Consider the following 16,542-nt stretch of genomic DNA (forward strand, 5'->3'; position numbering starts at 1 on the left):
CATAAAAATATTTTTAAAATATAATTCACGTATATATAGGATTGTAATCTACGTATATATATCATGTATTATATATAATATTTTAAATAAATTATATTTTATTATATATAAGTTAATAGTAATTAGTTAGTTATTACTTATCAGACTATTAATTTTATTTAACACATTTCAGATACTTTTATATCGAATAATGCCAGTGTAATTGATCCTTAAGTCCTGTTTGGTTTTCTTCAGCATACTTCAGTGTGAGAGTTTGATTTGGATAGTGTGCTGAAGAAAAATGAAATAAAAGAAATCTTTATGGAATCATTTCATCAAATTTAATTTTTTTTTCCTATAATAATTTATTCATTAGGTACGAATTTAATTCTCATATAATGATAAAATTAAATTTTATATATATATATATATACATTTACGTGTATTATTATGTCATTAAAAATATAATTTACGTATATATAAGATTGTATAATCTACGTGTGTGTAAATTTTGTATAATAATTAATTTTAATAAATAAAAAATATTTAGATATTTTGTATTTATATATTTTATATTTAATTATTTAAGAATAAAAGATTCTGTTGCCATTTAAAGTATTTTGTATTAACGTATTGTTATTTAAAGCATTTATTTATGTACTATGATATTCTGTATTTATTAGAGTCCATCAACGCTCTTCTTTTATATTAGCCTTTGATTTTAATCTAAACAAATCTAATAGTCTACATAAATGTAACACATTCAATAAATACATAAGTGTTGAGCTCATTTTAGACATACCCAATAATATATATATTGCTTAAAAATTTAATAATTTGTTGAGTTTGTGTAAAATTAAAGGTCATGCATGCATGCGCCGAAAATAATAACTTAGTTTAGACAGATTCTTATCGAAGTTGAAAATTTTAATGTGGTATTAGACTCGTTCTGGAATAAAGACTTAAGAAAAAAAATTATGAATTTTTTAACATAATTCTCTAAAATATATCAATTATGTGCTTACTTTAAATTTTTTTATTAAAATATTGTATTCTCTTTTTGTATGATCACTTTTTAATTTTATAATAAAAATATATAAAATAAATAAGAGGCTATTTTTTTTACATATTGATGATTGTTGTGTGAAATATGATTTTTTTTTCAAAGACAATAGTGATAGTGATATTTTATTTAACAGAAAAATAAATATAATATCTAAAAGTCAAAACAAGAAAAATAAAAAAAATTCTCAGATATTTACAAATGAGTAAATTATAAGAAAAAAACAATTATATAAAGACAATATTTTGTATTTTTTAATTATAAAAATAACTTCTCTGATCCGATGTTTTGTAATAATTTTTTTATTAAAAAGAAAACACAAAACCTTAGTATCAAATTGCAAAAAAAATTTTTGGACCGTAAATTGCAAAACATACAAAGACGTTAACCCACAGTTTAGATTTATTTTAGGGAATTTAACCTTAGTGGCCCAGTATAAAGAAAACAAAAATAAAAATATTCATACAACGTGCCTCTTTTTATTTAATACATTGGATACAAATCGACATACATGGATTGTATATTGCATAGATGGAGAAATTCTCTATTGCACTGACAACACCAGTCCTTTGGATTTTGAGTAGTTTTATTTCTCCGAAGGAAGAAGAGAACGCACGCACATGCAGCAATCATATTTATCTCCTTCTTTAATTTCTGTTCCTCGAAGAGAGGATCTTCCGAAAAGAATTCCTCGATCTATATGAAAGATAACTAACAGCTTCATCATATCATATGGTTTTATTAATTTAACCATCCACTGATGTGATCCATCAAAATGGTTATGGCGAATGAAATTTATTTAGTTACTAGTACTTGCTTTCTCTTCATTTGCTTTCTCTTCATCTGTCTTTGAATTGGTGCAATCGCAAGGGTTAAACCCTTTGCGAAGCAACTTCTCAACTTCTTCAAACTGAAGTCCTTTGGTTTCTGGTACCAATAGATAGATGGCAACAAGACTAATTGTAGAAAATCCAGCAAAGAGGAAGAATGTTCCTGCAGCTCCAAGTGCATGGATCAATGACAAAAATGTCAAACTCACTATCAGATTAGCACACCAGTTTGAAACTGCTGCTATGCCTCCACAAATTCCCCTGAATCTCAATGGATATATCTCTGAGTTCAAAACCCAAGGTACTGTTCCCATTCCTGGAGAGTATGCAAGGATATATAGTCCCAACACTATAACTGCTAATACTCCAATTTTGCTTGGACATCCGTCAGAAAACCACACGCGCTTCTGCTCACCACACACAGCTCTCACGTCCTTTGTTTCTGCCAGGCACGCTCCCGGAAGATGCTGCACCATGTTCATTGATTACGTTAGATTAGATTAGACACATACATTGATACATATATGTTGAAAGAGAAGAAATAACTGAACTTACATTGCCCCCAGTGCTGGCACAGAAGGCACATTCAGCTTTCAAACACTTCATGCAATTCCATGAAGAGAAATTGGGAGCATCAAGATAAGCCTGGCATGTAGCGTTACCACCGAAACTGAGGGTGTCAACGTTGTCAATTGGAGGAGCAGTGGTAGCTGCCTGATAGAAAACTCCGGTGAGAGTGAGGAGGCAAACAATGATTGCGATAAGGGAGAGGAGCATGAGCTTTCTCCTTCCATATTTATCGATACAAAGCATGCTGAGGATAGATCCAACGGCGTTGAGACCAGATGTGACGAGGGAGAGTGCAAGTGCTGTTGATTTTGATGCAATGCCGGCAAACTGAACAATGGTTGGGCTGTAATACATGACGGTGTTGATACCAACGAATTGTTGAGCGACTTGAGCAGTCACGCCTGCATACAATCCTCTTCGGACAGCAACGTTGCTGAAAGCAGCTTTCATTTTCTCTCCAAGAGTTTGACCGATCAACCCTTCCTGTTGCTTCTCTTGTTCTAAGGCTTCTCTCATCGCGTTTATCTCCCCTTCAATCTCATCTGCATTATAAATCTTTTCTAGGATTTCCCTTGACTCCTTTTCTAACCCCTGGTTGTACAACCACCTGGGTGACTCTGGCAGGGTCAGCATTAAAACGAACTGAACCACTGCTGGAAGTCCGGCCACCCCAAGCATCCAACGCCACGTTCCAGGAGTCTGCATATTATGTTAAACAATTTAGTCAAATATATTAAATTATCTAATTATTATTAATTATTAAGTAGATATACCTTAGTGAACGCGAGGTTGATAAGGTAGGAGAGAAATTGGCCGAAGGTGATGAGGAGACCATTAATACACACGAGAGCTCCTCTAATGGCAGTTGGAGAGGCTTCTGAGATGTAGAGAGGAGAAGTCATAGAAGCTATGCCAACTCCAAAACCAACCAAAATTCTTCCAACAACGAGAACCCAAGGAACTGGGGCAATAGCCATGACAATTGCGCCAAGAAAAAAAACAATATCTGCTCCTAAGATAGAGATCTTTCGACCAAGCCTATCATTCATCCATCCACCAAGTGCGGCACCAATGATGGCACCCGCTACAGCCATACTTACAATAACTTCTTGCAACCATAATTTTTTATCAACTTCTACGAAATCCTCACGAATATAAAGCAAGGCTCCTGAGATAACACCGGTGTCGTAACCAAAGAGAAGACCTCCAATTCCGGCCGATAAAGCAAGGCGCATGATGTAGGGCGACCTGGTTGCTCTTCTCCAAAATTCCGTAAACTCTTGCTTACTTGCCGCCTCCGGCCCTCCTTCCATTCTTACTGATCACCTTAATTTAATATCAACCCTATTGATAATTTCTAGCTTACCTCTACCACTTGCACTCCACGCTGAAAACATTATTCCATCAATCATAATTATTAATTATATATTATTTTTTAAATTTCATACCTTATACGTACATTTTAAAAATGCTACTTAATTACTTTTCATAACATCATGCAAATTTTCAAGTTAAAGTGAAATTTGATCACAACGATAATTAGTATTATTATTCTGTGTAATAGCCTTTAAAGCCTAGTATATATCTATTCTTTTTTATTAGAGTATAATTTCATTCAAGAATTTATGTAAAGTTGAAAACAGAACAAGAAAACAATTAGAAATATATCTTATCATATTATATCATTGTTATTTATGTATAAAGAAAAAAGTACGATACGAAAAGATTAAGATAAACTATACAGATGAAACATGTTACTACGTACTTGTACTACAGAAAAAGCAGAGAGAAAATGAGCTTTGCTATGGAGACCACAGCACTCTGATATTAATTTTTCGTTGAATCTCTCTAATTTGTGTAATTGAGATCGATCTTATGTAGCAGACAGAGTCGTACGAGTTCTCTCAGTTGTGTGGTATTACGCTCCCTTTTGTCTCGGAAGTCCGAAGTTATTGTTTTATGTTGTTGATTTAAAGTCTGTGTTTTCTCTCCTTTATATATAAATCTGCCACGTTAGTGGCAACTAATATATTCATATCTTTAACAAATAACAAAACACCAAAATTTGTCTATAGTCAATAATGAGCAAAAGTTGCCTTATTCAACTCTGTCTTAACCATAGATTGGTTTTCTTGACCCTATCCAATTTTTTGTTTTTTTTTTCCATAAAAACTGATCTGTTCTTTCATGTATCTTAATAATCTTAACAATTTATAATCTAATTAAAGCTAAGTTGATAACTTCTCTAACAAAATAATAAAATAAAACAAAAGATTAAAATAAATAACTGTAAAATTTTGTTTTGGAAAAATTCCATTCTCCTCTCTTGAGAAATACTAAAATAATACTCTTTTTTTGATTCGAATTACATGCAACTCCATTTAAATGTAGTTCGAATGAAGTTGATTCGAATTACCTGCATTTCATGTTCGAATCATATTGATTCGAATTACATTAAAATGGTCATCGGTGGAATGCTGAAAAAAATTTCATTTTGGCTGATTTGGGTAAAAAATATCTCCGCCTGATTTATTTGGGTTATTTAATGTTAAAATAATATATATTAATATCAAAAAATTAATAGTAAAATATAACTATAATATAATTCAATGATAAAAAATAAAATTTTTGCTGAAAGATATTTTTGTAAAAAATAATTTATTTTTTTTTAAAAATAGATAAAGTTAATATTAATTAACACAAAAAATTTAAAATAGATTAAAAAAGAGATATTTTAAAAGTTCTAAAAAAATGTATATTTTACAAATAAAAAATATTATTTTAACATTTTTTAGAAAAAAAAAAGATAAATTTTCTTTTTTATATTAACCAATATATAAAAATCAAACCCTTCAAGTTATGTGATTTTACTTTTACTTTATTCGGAAAAACAAAATTGTGTTGGTGCCTGGTGGTACACTTTAAAGAAGACCCATGTTACTTTAATGTTTTGGTAATTTTTAAAAGTTGGAGTATAGGGAGCCAATGGAGTATTTATATGATGTGGATAATGGGATATAGGAATGTTCGATTCAGTAGAATATCAGATGTTTATTATTTCTGGTACTCGGATGGTTATTATGGATAGTATGGATGTATTGTGTTTGAGAAATTAGTAGTATTTTACCCTGAAGTTCATTTTTTAACTCATATTGAGATAAATAAATAACACATTGTATACATTGTACAAATATTTCATTAGCTTCCTAACCAAATTCTTTTCAAAATATATTCTATTCATTTCTAACGACTAACCAACAGTTATTTAATTAATTCAGAACACGTTTCGGAGTGAATATTTACTTTAATAGTTTACACTAAAATTTTAAGTTGGTTTTTAATATTTTTCTTTCAAATAATCTTAAAAAAAATTTGAAAGATTAATTTTTTATCTTTTAGCATACTAAATAAATTAATCTTTAATAAAACAAAAACAAATGAATGACAAATCTATAATTTTTTTTAAAGAATCATAGATATCACTAAATTAAAAAAAAAAGCATGATTGACAAATTAAATTGTTAATATTTTTTCATCTAAACAAATTCTGTTTTCAGACAAAATAGTTATAATATTCACTTTAGTAGAATAACAATATCAAATTTAATAACAGAAATAACAATTCATTTTTAGTTTATGTTGTGAAAAACAACCGAAATTCAGATAAGAATTTATCTAACAGCAGAAGTATCAAAATAAAATTTTCACAATTTATATAATTAAATAGACAACTCTAAAGACATTCTAAATAATAAACATAATGGTAGAAATTAAATAATTAAATATCAAAATTTTTATTGTAAAAACCTCCAAAAAGAAAGACAAAAATTTACGGGACCTATTTCAATAAAATCTTTGATTATAAAAATAATAGGTACACTATCAGTCTTTCTAATAGCACTAAGACATTTCAAAAATCAACAAAATACATCATCAAAATAGATAAAAACAACATAAACTCTCTACAAAGTGGGTATTTCAAATCAGACAAAAGAGACAATAATACAACTAGTATGTTATATCCTAATATTCATCTCTACATTAGAAATAACATACTAAAATTTCATAAAAAAAAATTGAACAAGTTTACCAATTTAATATGTGCAACATTGGATTGTCTTTTTTCCTTTTTCTTCTTTTTTTTGACACTGAACCTTTCCTCTCTCTCCTCTTCCGTTGCTTTTTTTTTTTCTTTAAAAAATGAGAGATTTCAAACTTTCTCTCTTCTCTTAGTGTGGCTTAAAGACACTTTTTTTTTCTTTTTATTATTTTTTTTTTGTTTTAAAATGTGGGTTCCACTTGAGTTGGGGACTCACCAACAAATTGCTAATATTGCAAGTGTGAGGAGTGAGGAGTTTATAAGGAAGATCCATTAACTTAACACTTTAAGATTGAGTTGGATATGTTGTCTTCTCAACTTATGTTCTCTCATTTGGTTCCTCCCCAAAGTCTCCCCGGTGGTCGAGAGCTCCTCACGGTGGCCCAACAAGTGGTATCAGAGCCGATGGTTAGTCGGTCTGATAGTTCGGTCTGGTGGTTTAAGGAGTATTCAAGGTGAAGAATGCGTGGTCCGGACGGTGTGTCCCGCAATGTGATGGACGAATACTCAAATGTGTGGTGGATGAACTAGAAAGAGATGGAGTTGATGTTTGATGTAGAGGCTCACACTTGAGGGGAGAGATTATTAATGTTGCAAGTGTGAGAAGTGCATAAAGTTAGTCCCACATCAAGAAAACAAAGAAGAGTGATGAGTTTATAAGATGAGAGACCCATTAGGTTAAACTTCATTTCTTCTTTTTCTTTCTCACATGCAAGACATTGCTGCGAACTTAACTTGAAATGACTAATAAGTAAAGTAGTAACAGGTTTAGAATTACTCATGTTAAACCTCTCTAAAACCTTCTCAATATACTTCTGCTACGACAACTACAATTTTCCATTCTTTATATCACGAGTGATACTCACGCTAAGTTTTTTTTTTTTGCAAGATCCAAATCCTTTGTAGCAAAGGATCTATTCAAATCTTTCTTAAGACTTTCAATTTTTTTAGTGTCATGACCAACAATCAATATGTCATCAACATAAAGTAAGAGAATTTCTTAACATACATACAACGATCAGAAGAAGTCTTACTATACACATGACCTTCTATGAAGGAATCAAACTTCGTGTACTACTGCATTGGCGCTTGCTTCAGCCTATATAAGTTATTCTTCAACTTGCATATAAGGTGCTCCTTTCCTTTAACCTCGAAACCCTATGATTGTTCTATATAAATTTCTTTATCTATGTCACCATGAAGGAACGCAGTCTTCACGTAAAGCTGCTCAACCTTTAAATTCAAGCTAACCATTAATCCAAGCACAACTCGAATAAAGGACATATTCACAACTGGAGAGAAAATCTCTTCAAAATGAATACATTTTTTCTGTTCAAAGCCTTTTACAACCAACCAAGCTTTGTACCTTCGTCATGAAGTATTTCATCTGCTTTCAATTTAAACACTCATTTGTTCTTGAATGCTCTCTTATCTTTTGGCAACATCTCCAATTTAAATGTATTATTCTTATGCAATGATTTCATTTCTTGCATGGCCTTCAACCAATCTTTATTATGCTAATCAGACATAGCTTTCTGGTAGCTCTTTGACTCTCCAGTCTCAGTGTTCATCACATACTCATGGGAGAGTATCTCTAAGAAGGATGATGCTCTATAGTAGATCTTCTCAATTTATGCTCAACTGGTGGTTCAAGTAGAATTTCAATATCTGGCACCTCAGGTTGAAGTGCAAGTTCATCATGCAAATCATTACCATTATTATCAACTTGTACATCTCTCCCTTCAATAGGAGGTCTAATAAAAAGATCAGGTTCATCATCAGTAGAACATCTAATAGATATTATTAACTTATCTGTCTTCTCAAGATCTTTAATATTTTAGTCTTCAAAAAATATTACATCTCGACTCCTAATTATTTTCTTACTCACCGTATTCTATAATCTGTAACCAAAGTATTCGTGACTATAACCCATGAAGATAAACTACTTTGACTTTTCATCAAGTTTGGACCTTTTATCTCTTGAAATGTGAACAAAGACCCTACAACCAAATACTTGCAAGTGACTATAATAGACATCTTTCCTTCTCTAAAATTTCTCTGGAACATCATCATTTACTGGAACTGAAGGGGAAAGATTGATCAAATCTATTGTAGTACTCATCGCTTCAACTCAAAAGGATTTAGGCAACTTTGCATGAGAGAGCATACACCTGACTCTTTCATTGATAGTGCGATTCATTCTCTATGCAACTCCTTTATGTTGAGTAGTCTTAGGAGCCGTATTCTCAAGCTTGATCACATATCCTCTACAATACTCTTCAAACAGACTCTTGTATTCACTATCATTATCTGCTAAAAAATATTTCAATTTTTTTCTATTTTGCTTTCAACACTTGCATAAAAGTGTTTGAAGATATCGAACCCTGGTCTTTAGATTTCAAAACAAAAGTTCACACTTTTCGAGAATAATTATCAATAAAAATAACAAAGTATGATGCACTGTCTAGTGTTTTAGCATTCATATAGTACAAACATCAATGTGAAATAAATCTAGAACATATGATTTTCTATGAGATCCAGACCTATGAAATGATACTCTAACATGCTTTCCAAAAAAAAATAATAAGTACAAATATTCAAAGTTGTACTTTTCACTGGAAGTGAGTGCTTTTTGGCTAATACGCTTAGTCTAGTGACCAAGACACATATGCCACAAATCAGAGGAGGAATCATTAACTATATTCACCTCTTCTTTGCACAACTTTACTTGCAATCGATATAGAGTAGTGAGGCTATTGTCTTCTTTAGCAACAATGAGAGCCAGTTTGATAATCTTGTATTTTTCACTACCAAAAAAAGTACAATATTCCTCTTGATCCAATGCCTTCACTGAAATCATATTAAACCGCATATCTAGTGCATACCTAACATTTTTTAACTGCAACTTGCATCCCATGTTGGTTTCAAGCCACACATCACACATGCCAATGATATCAAACACTCCTTTATCTCCCAATTTGATCTTGTCAAAATTTTTAACAGTATAGAAAGTGAAAAATTCACGTCTCGGAGTGACATGACATGAGACATCAAAGTCCATAATTCAAGTGGAATCATCACAAGCAAGATTAACATAATTTTCATCATAGGTGATACGAACATCTTCATAAACAATTGTAGCAGTCTCTTTATCACTATCATTATCTTTGTCTTTGTTTCTTTTCCTTAATTGTTCTCTTTTCAAGAACTTACAATACCTCTTGATATGCTCCGGCTTGCCACAGTGGTGACAAATGAATTTCTTTCTTAACTTGTACTTTTCTCTTGTCTTGTTTCAACTCTCTGACCTGTCAGAACTGTGAGATTGTTTGCTTTGACTTCTCTCCTATGATTCTAAAACAAGTGTTTCTAAATGAGAGGAGGCATTAATCAAACTTTACTCTTTTCTTCTGACTTATTGATTCAACATGCTATCTTTAACCAATGCTAATGTCAACTTTTCTTTTGGAATTGAATTAGTTAATGTCACAACCAGAACTTTTCAACTATCAGGCAAAGAACTCAACAATAACAATGCTTGTAATTCATCATTTAAAGTGATGTCATTATTTGTCAGTTAGTTCACAGTCTCCCGAATTATGCTAAGTATTCCGGCATTGATTTACCTTCAATGTATTTTTTATTAACTAGCTTCCGAATTAAGAATGCTTTGTTTTGCACATTCTTCCTCTCATATAACTCCTTCAATTTCTTCCATATCTTCTGGACATTAGTTTCAAAGTCAATATGTGAATACACGTTAAGATCGAGCCATTGTCTAATCAAAGCAACTGTCTTCTGATTTAACTTCTTCCATTTAGCATCGGATTTGGTATCTTTAGATTTATTCCCCTCCACAGGATCATACAAGTCCTTGCTGTACGACATATCTTTCATTAGAGTCTTCCAAGTCAAGTGATTTCTGGAATTCAATTTGACCATATTTATCCCTGGAATATTTTTCTCCATTTAATCAACACAGAAATAAACAACCAAAGCTCTATATATTACTTTGTTGGAAAAAAAACTCGAGGTTCAATTAAGAATCTGCCTAACAATGGAAGCACTAAAATAATTTTTTCACAACATGTGCAATTAAATAGGCAACTCCAATGACACTCCAAGCAATAAATATAGTAGTAGAAATTAAATAATCAAACATTACAATTTTTATCATGAGAAAACTCCCAAAAAGAGGGACAAAAAATCTATGAGATCCAATCTAATAAAATCTTTCACTATCAAAATAATGGATACACTATCAGTCTTTCTAATAGCCTTAGGGCATCTCAACAATCAACAAAACACATCATTAAAACTGATAGAAACAATATAAACCTTCCACAAAGTGAGTATCCTAATATTCATCTCTACATCAGGAATAACATATTAATATTTCATAAAAAATAAAGCAAGTTCATCAATTTAATGTGTATAATATTAAACTGTTTTTATTTTCTTTTCTTCTCTTGTTGAAGCTGAACATCTCTTCTTCTTCTCTGTTGCTTTTTTTTACCTTTAAAAATGAAAAATTTCAAACTCTCTCTTTTTTCGTAGTGACTTAAAGCCATTATCTTTTTTATTATTATTTTTTATTTTAAAATGTGGATTCTACAATAGTTGAGGACCCATAAATAATTTATAATTCACACAGTATATGATCAATTATAGAGATATATGTTTTGGTGATTAATAATGTTGAGTGATATTGTGAAAGATATGCCACTATAAAGTTATTGGGGCAAAAATTAACAAGATATACAATTGATCGAAGGATTATTATATGTGTTTATAATACAGATCAAAAGTAATAAAATAATTATACAAATTTATTTTATAATTAAATTTTATTTTAATCAGATAGATAACATTCAAATATTTGAGTATGTTAATAAAAATAATTTTTTTTAAATGGTACAAAAGTACTATATATATTCACATCCGGATTAATTTTTATTGTAAGCTCTTTGAATAATGGATATCTTATTTAAATTAAAAAAAAAAAACTCTTTTCAACTTTTTACATGCTATAAATTTTTTTTAAAAAAATTATGCTCACATATTTATGTGTATGGAGATAGAGGAATAAAATTTCTTTTGTTACTTATTTCTTCTACTCTTGTTATATATCTATAATTTAATTGGGGAGTACTAGGTAGCCAAAAATTAATTACAATATAAAAATGTTATATAAAAATTCTTATTCTCTTGATAAGCAAATGAGATACACCTTCTTATCAGTTACTCTCCTTATCATCTATCATTTTTCTGCGTGCTTGGAGTCATTAATGTTCTTTCCAAAATCAATTTCAGTTTCTTCCAAATTAAATTCCTAAAATTTCTCACTCACATTATTACCCATTAAAATGCAATTTTTCTGCACAAATTATGGAGGCTAAATTTAAAAATTTTAACAACTTCTAACGTACAACTCATATTTTACATATAAACTATTAGAAAATAAAAAGTAAAAGATAAGATATAAAAAAATTAAAAAATAAATTTTCAAAAATAATTATTTATTCATCATATTAAAATCAATAAATAAGCATACATATGAATATTAAATAAAAAATATTAAAATAATTAAAATCATGACCTATTAATACACATATGAGATCATTTAAAAAATACAATAAGACACATAGTTTAAAATTTGATAATATTAATTATAAAAATTTATTAATTATAGACATCATATGTATGAAATTATAAATATTATGAGTACAAAATTATGGATGTTATTAATATGAAATTATCAATGTTATGCATATTAATTTATAGATGTTATGAGTAAATTTATCAATTGAATAAATTAATTTAAGAATTTGACATTTTTTCAAATTCAATGATGAAAAAATTTAAAAACATCTGTGTTAATTTGATAGTTACTTATGCAATAACTAAAAAATAATGTGTATGGATATAATATCTAATAAACATGAATTTAAATTTTAGATGTTAGTTTTATGTAATTATGGATGTTATGTATATGAGCTTATGAATGCTATGTGTATGAACTTAGTTAGTACAATATAAATATAGATGTACATAAACAAAAAATTAAATCAGTTTATTACCATACCTCATCAAAGTTAGTGTAATCTTTCATATTCTCGAAAATTGATTGACGGACAATAATCTCAGAGAAAAACTCTGCGTACAAGTGATTAGGGCTTGTAAGTATTACAAGTAAATTAAACTCTAACCCCCAAAATTCGCTGCAAGTGCTACATCCCTTACACGCGCTACATCCCTTCTTCTTCTCCTTTTTTTTTTATCGTTCTTTTCTCCTCCTTTCTCACTGGTTTGTTCTTCGTCGTTGACGTTAGTTCCTCCACATACTGTTACGGCACGTTTTCATTGCACATTCTTCTTCTTCTTGCTGCACGTTCTTCTTCCTCTTCCTCTTCTTCTTCTTCTTTTCTTTTGTTTCTTGCCTTCTCTTTCTCCTTCTTTATTTACGTGCTTTTCTCTCTGTTTTAATTTCTTTTTTCATTATTCTCGATTTCCATTGTTTTTTGACATCAAGTTCTGAAATCGTTTTTGAAGAAGAAGAAGCAGCAGAAGATGAGGAGGAGAAAGAGAAAGAGTTCTGAATTATGCATGATTTTGGGTGTATTTCTTAAATCCTTTGGGTGTATTTTCTGTAATCTTTTGGGTGTATTTCTATAATCGTTTGGGTGAATTCCTGTAACCGTTTGGGTGTATTTCTGTAATCTCTTGGGTGTATTTTATGTAATCGTTTGGGTGTATTTCTGTAATGCTTGCCATTTTTTCTAAAATGAAAAATACACCCATAGATATCAGTAAGATACACCCATAGATATGAGTCAGATACACCCATAGATATCAGTCAGATATCACTCAAATACATGCAGAAACGAAAGAAAAGAAGAAGAAGAAGAGTAAGAAGAAGAAGAACGTGCAGCAAGAAGAAGAAGAAGAATTTCAGAAACCATGAAAATCGAAAAAAAAACGAAGAAGAAGAAGAAGAAGAAGAAGAAGAAGAAGAGGAAGAGGAAGAGGAAGAGGAAGAGGAAGAGGAAGAGGAAGAGGAAGAGGAAGAGGAAGAGGAAGAGGAAGAGGAAGAGGAAGAGGAAGAGGAAGAGGAAGAGGAAGAGGAAGAGGAAGAGGAAGAGGAAGAGGAAGAAGAAGAAGACGAAGACGAAGATGAAGAAGAAGAAAAAGAGAAGAAGAAGAAGAAGAAGAAGACGAAGAGGAACCGTTTGAGTGGGGCGCGTGTAGTTACGCTCCATTCAAAATGAGTTAATGCGCGTGTTAATGAAGTTTGGACTGATAACTTGTAAAACTTATACGGCCTTTTTACTTGTATGTGTAGCAGGCCCCATAATCTCATCGGGTGAGTTTGTCTGTTGTTCAAGTTATTCTTCGACTCCTTCTTGTAAATTTCCTTGTCCTATTCCAATTGTGCTTGTAATTGAAATAGAGTTGTGATTTTTAGTTGGAGGGAATAAATAACCTTCATGATCTAAATTAACAATGAAAAATCTATTAAACCAAGCTTTTATATTTGTCAACGTTTGTCATAATAATTGAGTTAAAGGAAATAAAAGTTAATTACAATTAAAATCATTTAATTAATATTATTACCGTTTTTAATTGTTATTAGTGATTATTGTATTCTTAAATCTAAGATTTGAACCTCTCTCCAAATATGTTATTCTGTTGGTGTCTATTTATTAAGTATGGGAGAGAGAATCATATGACATTATAACATTTAAATTATAAAAGGAAATATTAAATAGTGATTACAAGAATATCTAATAGTTAAGAATATGATATTATAATTAATATCATTAATAAGTGGGACTGATAAGAATATGATAAATAGATTGATAAGAGAGTGAGATAGAAAATTAAAATATTATTAAGTTATATAAACGAAGTAAATTATGAAAAGTTTTGGTTAATTATGGCTGAAAATTTTTTGTTATCAAATTTTTTTCAATTTAATTTTGATACACGGTCAATATAAAATTATTTTACACGGGTATTTAACTACATAACACCGCATTAGTAAAAATAAATACTTTTTACATTGATTGCATGAATGGTCATAAAAAAATGATTGTGATTGCACGACTATGTAAAACATTTTGTACTATCAATGCATAAAAACCAAACTCGTATATGTATAATATGAGATTTGTTACTAATTTCAAATTTGAATCTCAATTCAAATTTAAATTATATTTTGTTATTTTAAATTTAAAATTTTCAAATTTTATGAATCATATTACATCTTAACTTAAAATAGAATCAATTGTGATCTCATCCAAACTTAATTAGAATTTAAATTTAAAAATAGAATAATTAATTATTTTTAATTTTTATTTAATATTCTCAATTATCATATTATTATTATATTTTTAGTACTAGCAAAGAATATAATAATATTCTATTTGAATTAATATAATTATTTATTTTATTAAATTAAAATAATAATTAAATAATTTTTTAATAAAAATTAGAATATTTGTTAGTGTGTGATTCTATAGGTTCAATACTAAGCAAGTAGTAAATTAGTCATACTTAATTTACTAATTAAGGTTGGTGTCTAACAACACTTTTCAATGACCCGATGGTATGAAATAATATATTTTTACTAAGAATTGGAGAAGAACAAAGTATTAGGCGTGTTCAAATCCAAACCGATCCAAATTAAACCGTTCATCTAACCCAATCTAAACCGAAAACCAATTAAAACCGCATTAATTCGAATTCGATTGGATTCAATCTTTTGCAAATTGTTGGACGGATCGGATTTTAGATCTACTTTTCATAACTGATCAAATCCAATCAAACCGCACAATGTGCTATAATATTATTATTTTATTATTATATTCACAATTATACTTATAACAAGTTTAATTTGTTATATATTTTTATATTATTCATGTATTATTATTATTAATAAATATTTTATGTTCAAAATATGATTTATTTATTTATTATTTATTTTAACTAACTTATAATTTTATTTCTTTTATTATGATATCATTGGCTTTTTAAAATATTGTTGAGACTTGTTATGTCATTGTTGATTATTTAAAATGTGATGTTGTGACTTGTTATATGTATTTAATTTTCTTAATTTACAAAACCGCAAATCTAATCAATGCAAACTGCTTGAAATCAGATATGATCGGATTGGGTTTTTTAAAAAAATTATCCAATTCAAACAGCACTGCAAGTGAAATTAGTGTTCGGATCGAATGAGTTTTTGACTCAACCAATCCAAATTGAACTGCAAACACCCCTACAAAGTATAATTCCTTTTATCTTTTCAACCATTGGTCCTTAGAGTACGAATTAGTTGTCAAACTCTAACTTATTACTATTATTATAATGAATCATGAATGACCTAAAAAAACTCATTTCTTCATTCATTCAATCTAATTTACCAAGATATTATTTATCTCGGTCATTATAATCATAGAACTCAAACTCTTTATCGTAGTTGATGAATTTCTTATCGACTAAATTATTAATTCTACAAGAATTTAAATGATAGTCAATATCTATTCAATTAGAACACTATGACATTAAATGTCTGAAATCAAAATATAATAAATACATTATTAATTACCATGCAATTGTAGGTCAAAAAAGCTCTATTATTATGTTCATTTAAAGAATATCCTCATCTTATATTGTAATATCACTATCATGATAAATTTTTAAATTTAATCAATGACTTTATTGTATTAACTCTTTAATAATAATAATAATAATAATCACAAATTATTTAACACGTAATAAATTAAATTATAATTATACTATTTATTCTTAACAATCTCCTACTTATACAAAAGCTAATCATAATAAATTAAATCTTGAAAATACTGTTATACCAATAATTTGCAAAATTAACCATTATGTGAATAACAAATATTAAAGTAATATCATAAGCATAGATTTGATTTTCATCATTTTAAAGCTAGTAAATAAAAAACTTATGTACTCATTATACTTGT

The 16,542-nt window shown here is 29.2% G+C and overlaps 1 protein-coding gene across 1 annotated transcript; it reads right to left on the bottom strand.

Annotated features, from left to right (window-relative positions):
* Nucleotides 1-1,841: 1,841 nt before the first annotated feature.
* Nucleotides 1,842-3,755, bottom strand: LOC107467104 (inositol transporter 4-like). The gene is made up of 3 exons (XM_016086145.3): nucleotides 3,216-3,755; nucleotides 2,428-3,141; nucleotides 1,842-2,339 (listed from the first exon to the last, which is right to left on the bottom strand). The coding sequence occupies exons 1-3, from the start codon at nucleotides 3,753-3,755 to the stop codon at nucleotides 1,842-1,844; spliced, it is 1,752 nt and encodes a 583-aa protein (XP_015941631.1).
* Nucleotides 3,756-16,542: the final 12,787 nt, after the last annotated feature.

This window comes from Arachis duranensis, chromosome 1 (genome assembly GCF_000817695.3).
Source record: "Arachis duranensis cultivar V14167 chromosome 1, aradu.V14167.gnm2.J7QH, whole genome shotgun sequence".
Classification (NCBI taxonomy): Eukaryota; Viridiplantae; Streptophyta; class Magnoliopsida; order Fabales; family Fabaceae; genus Arachis; species Arachis duranensis.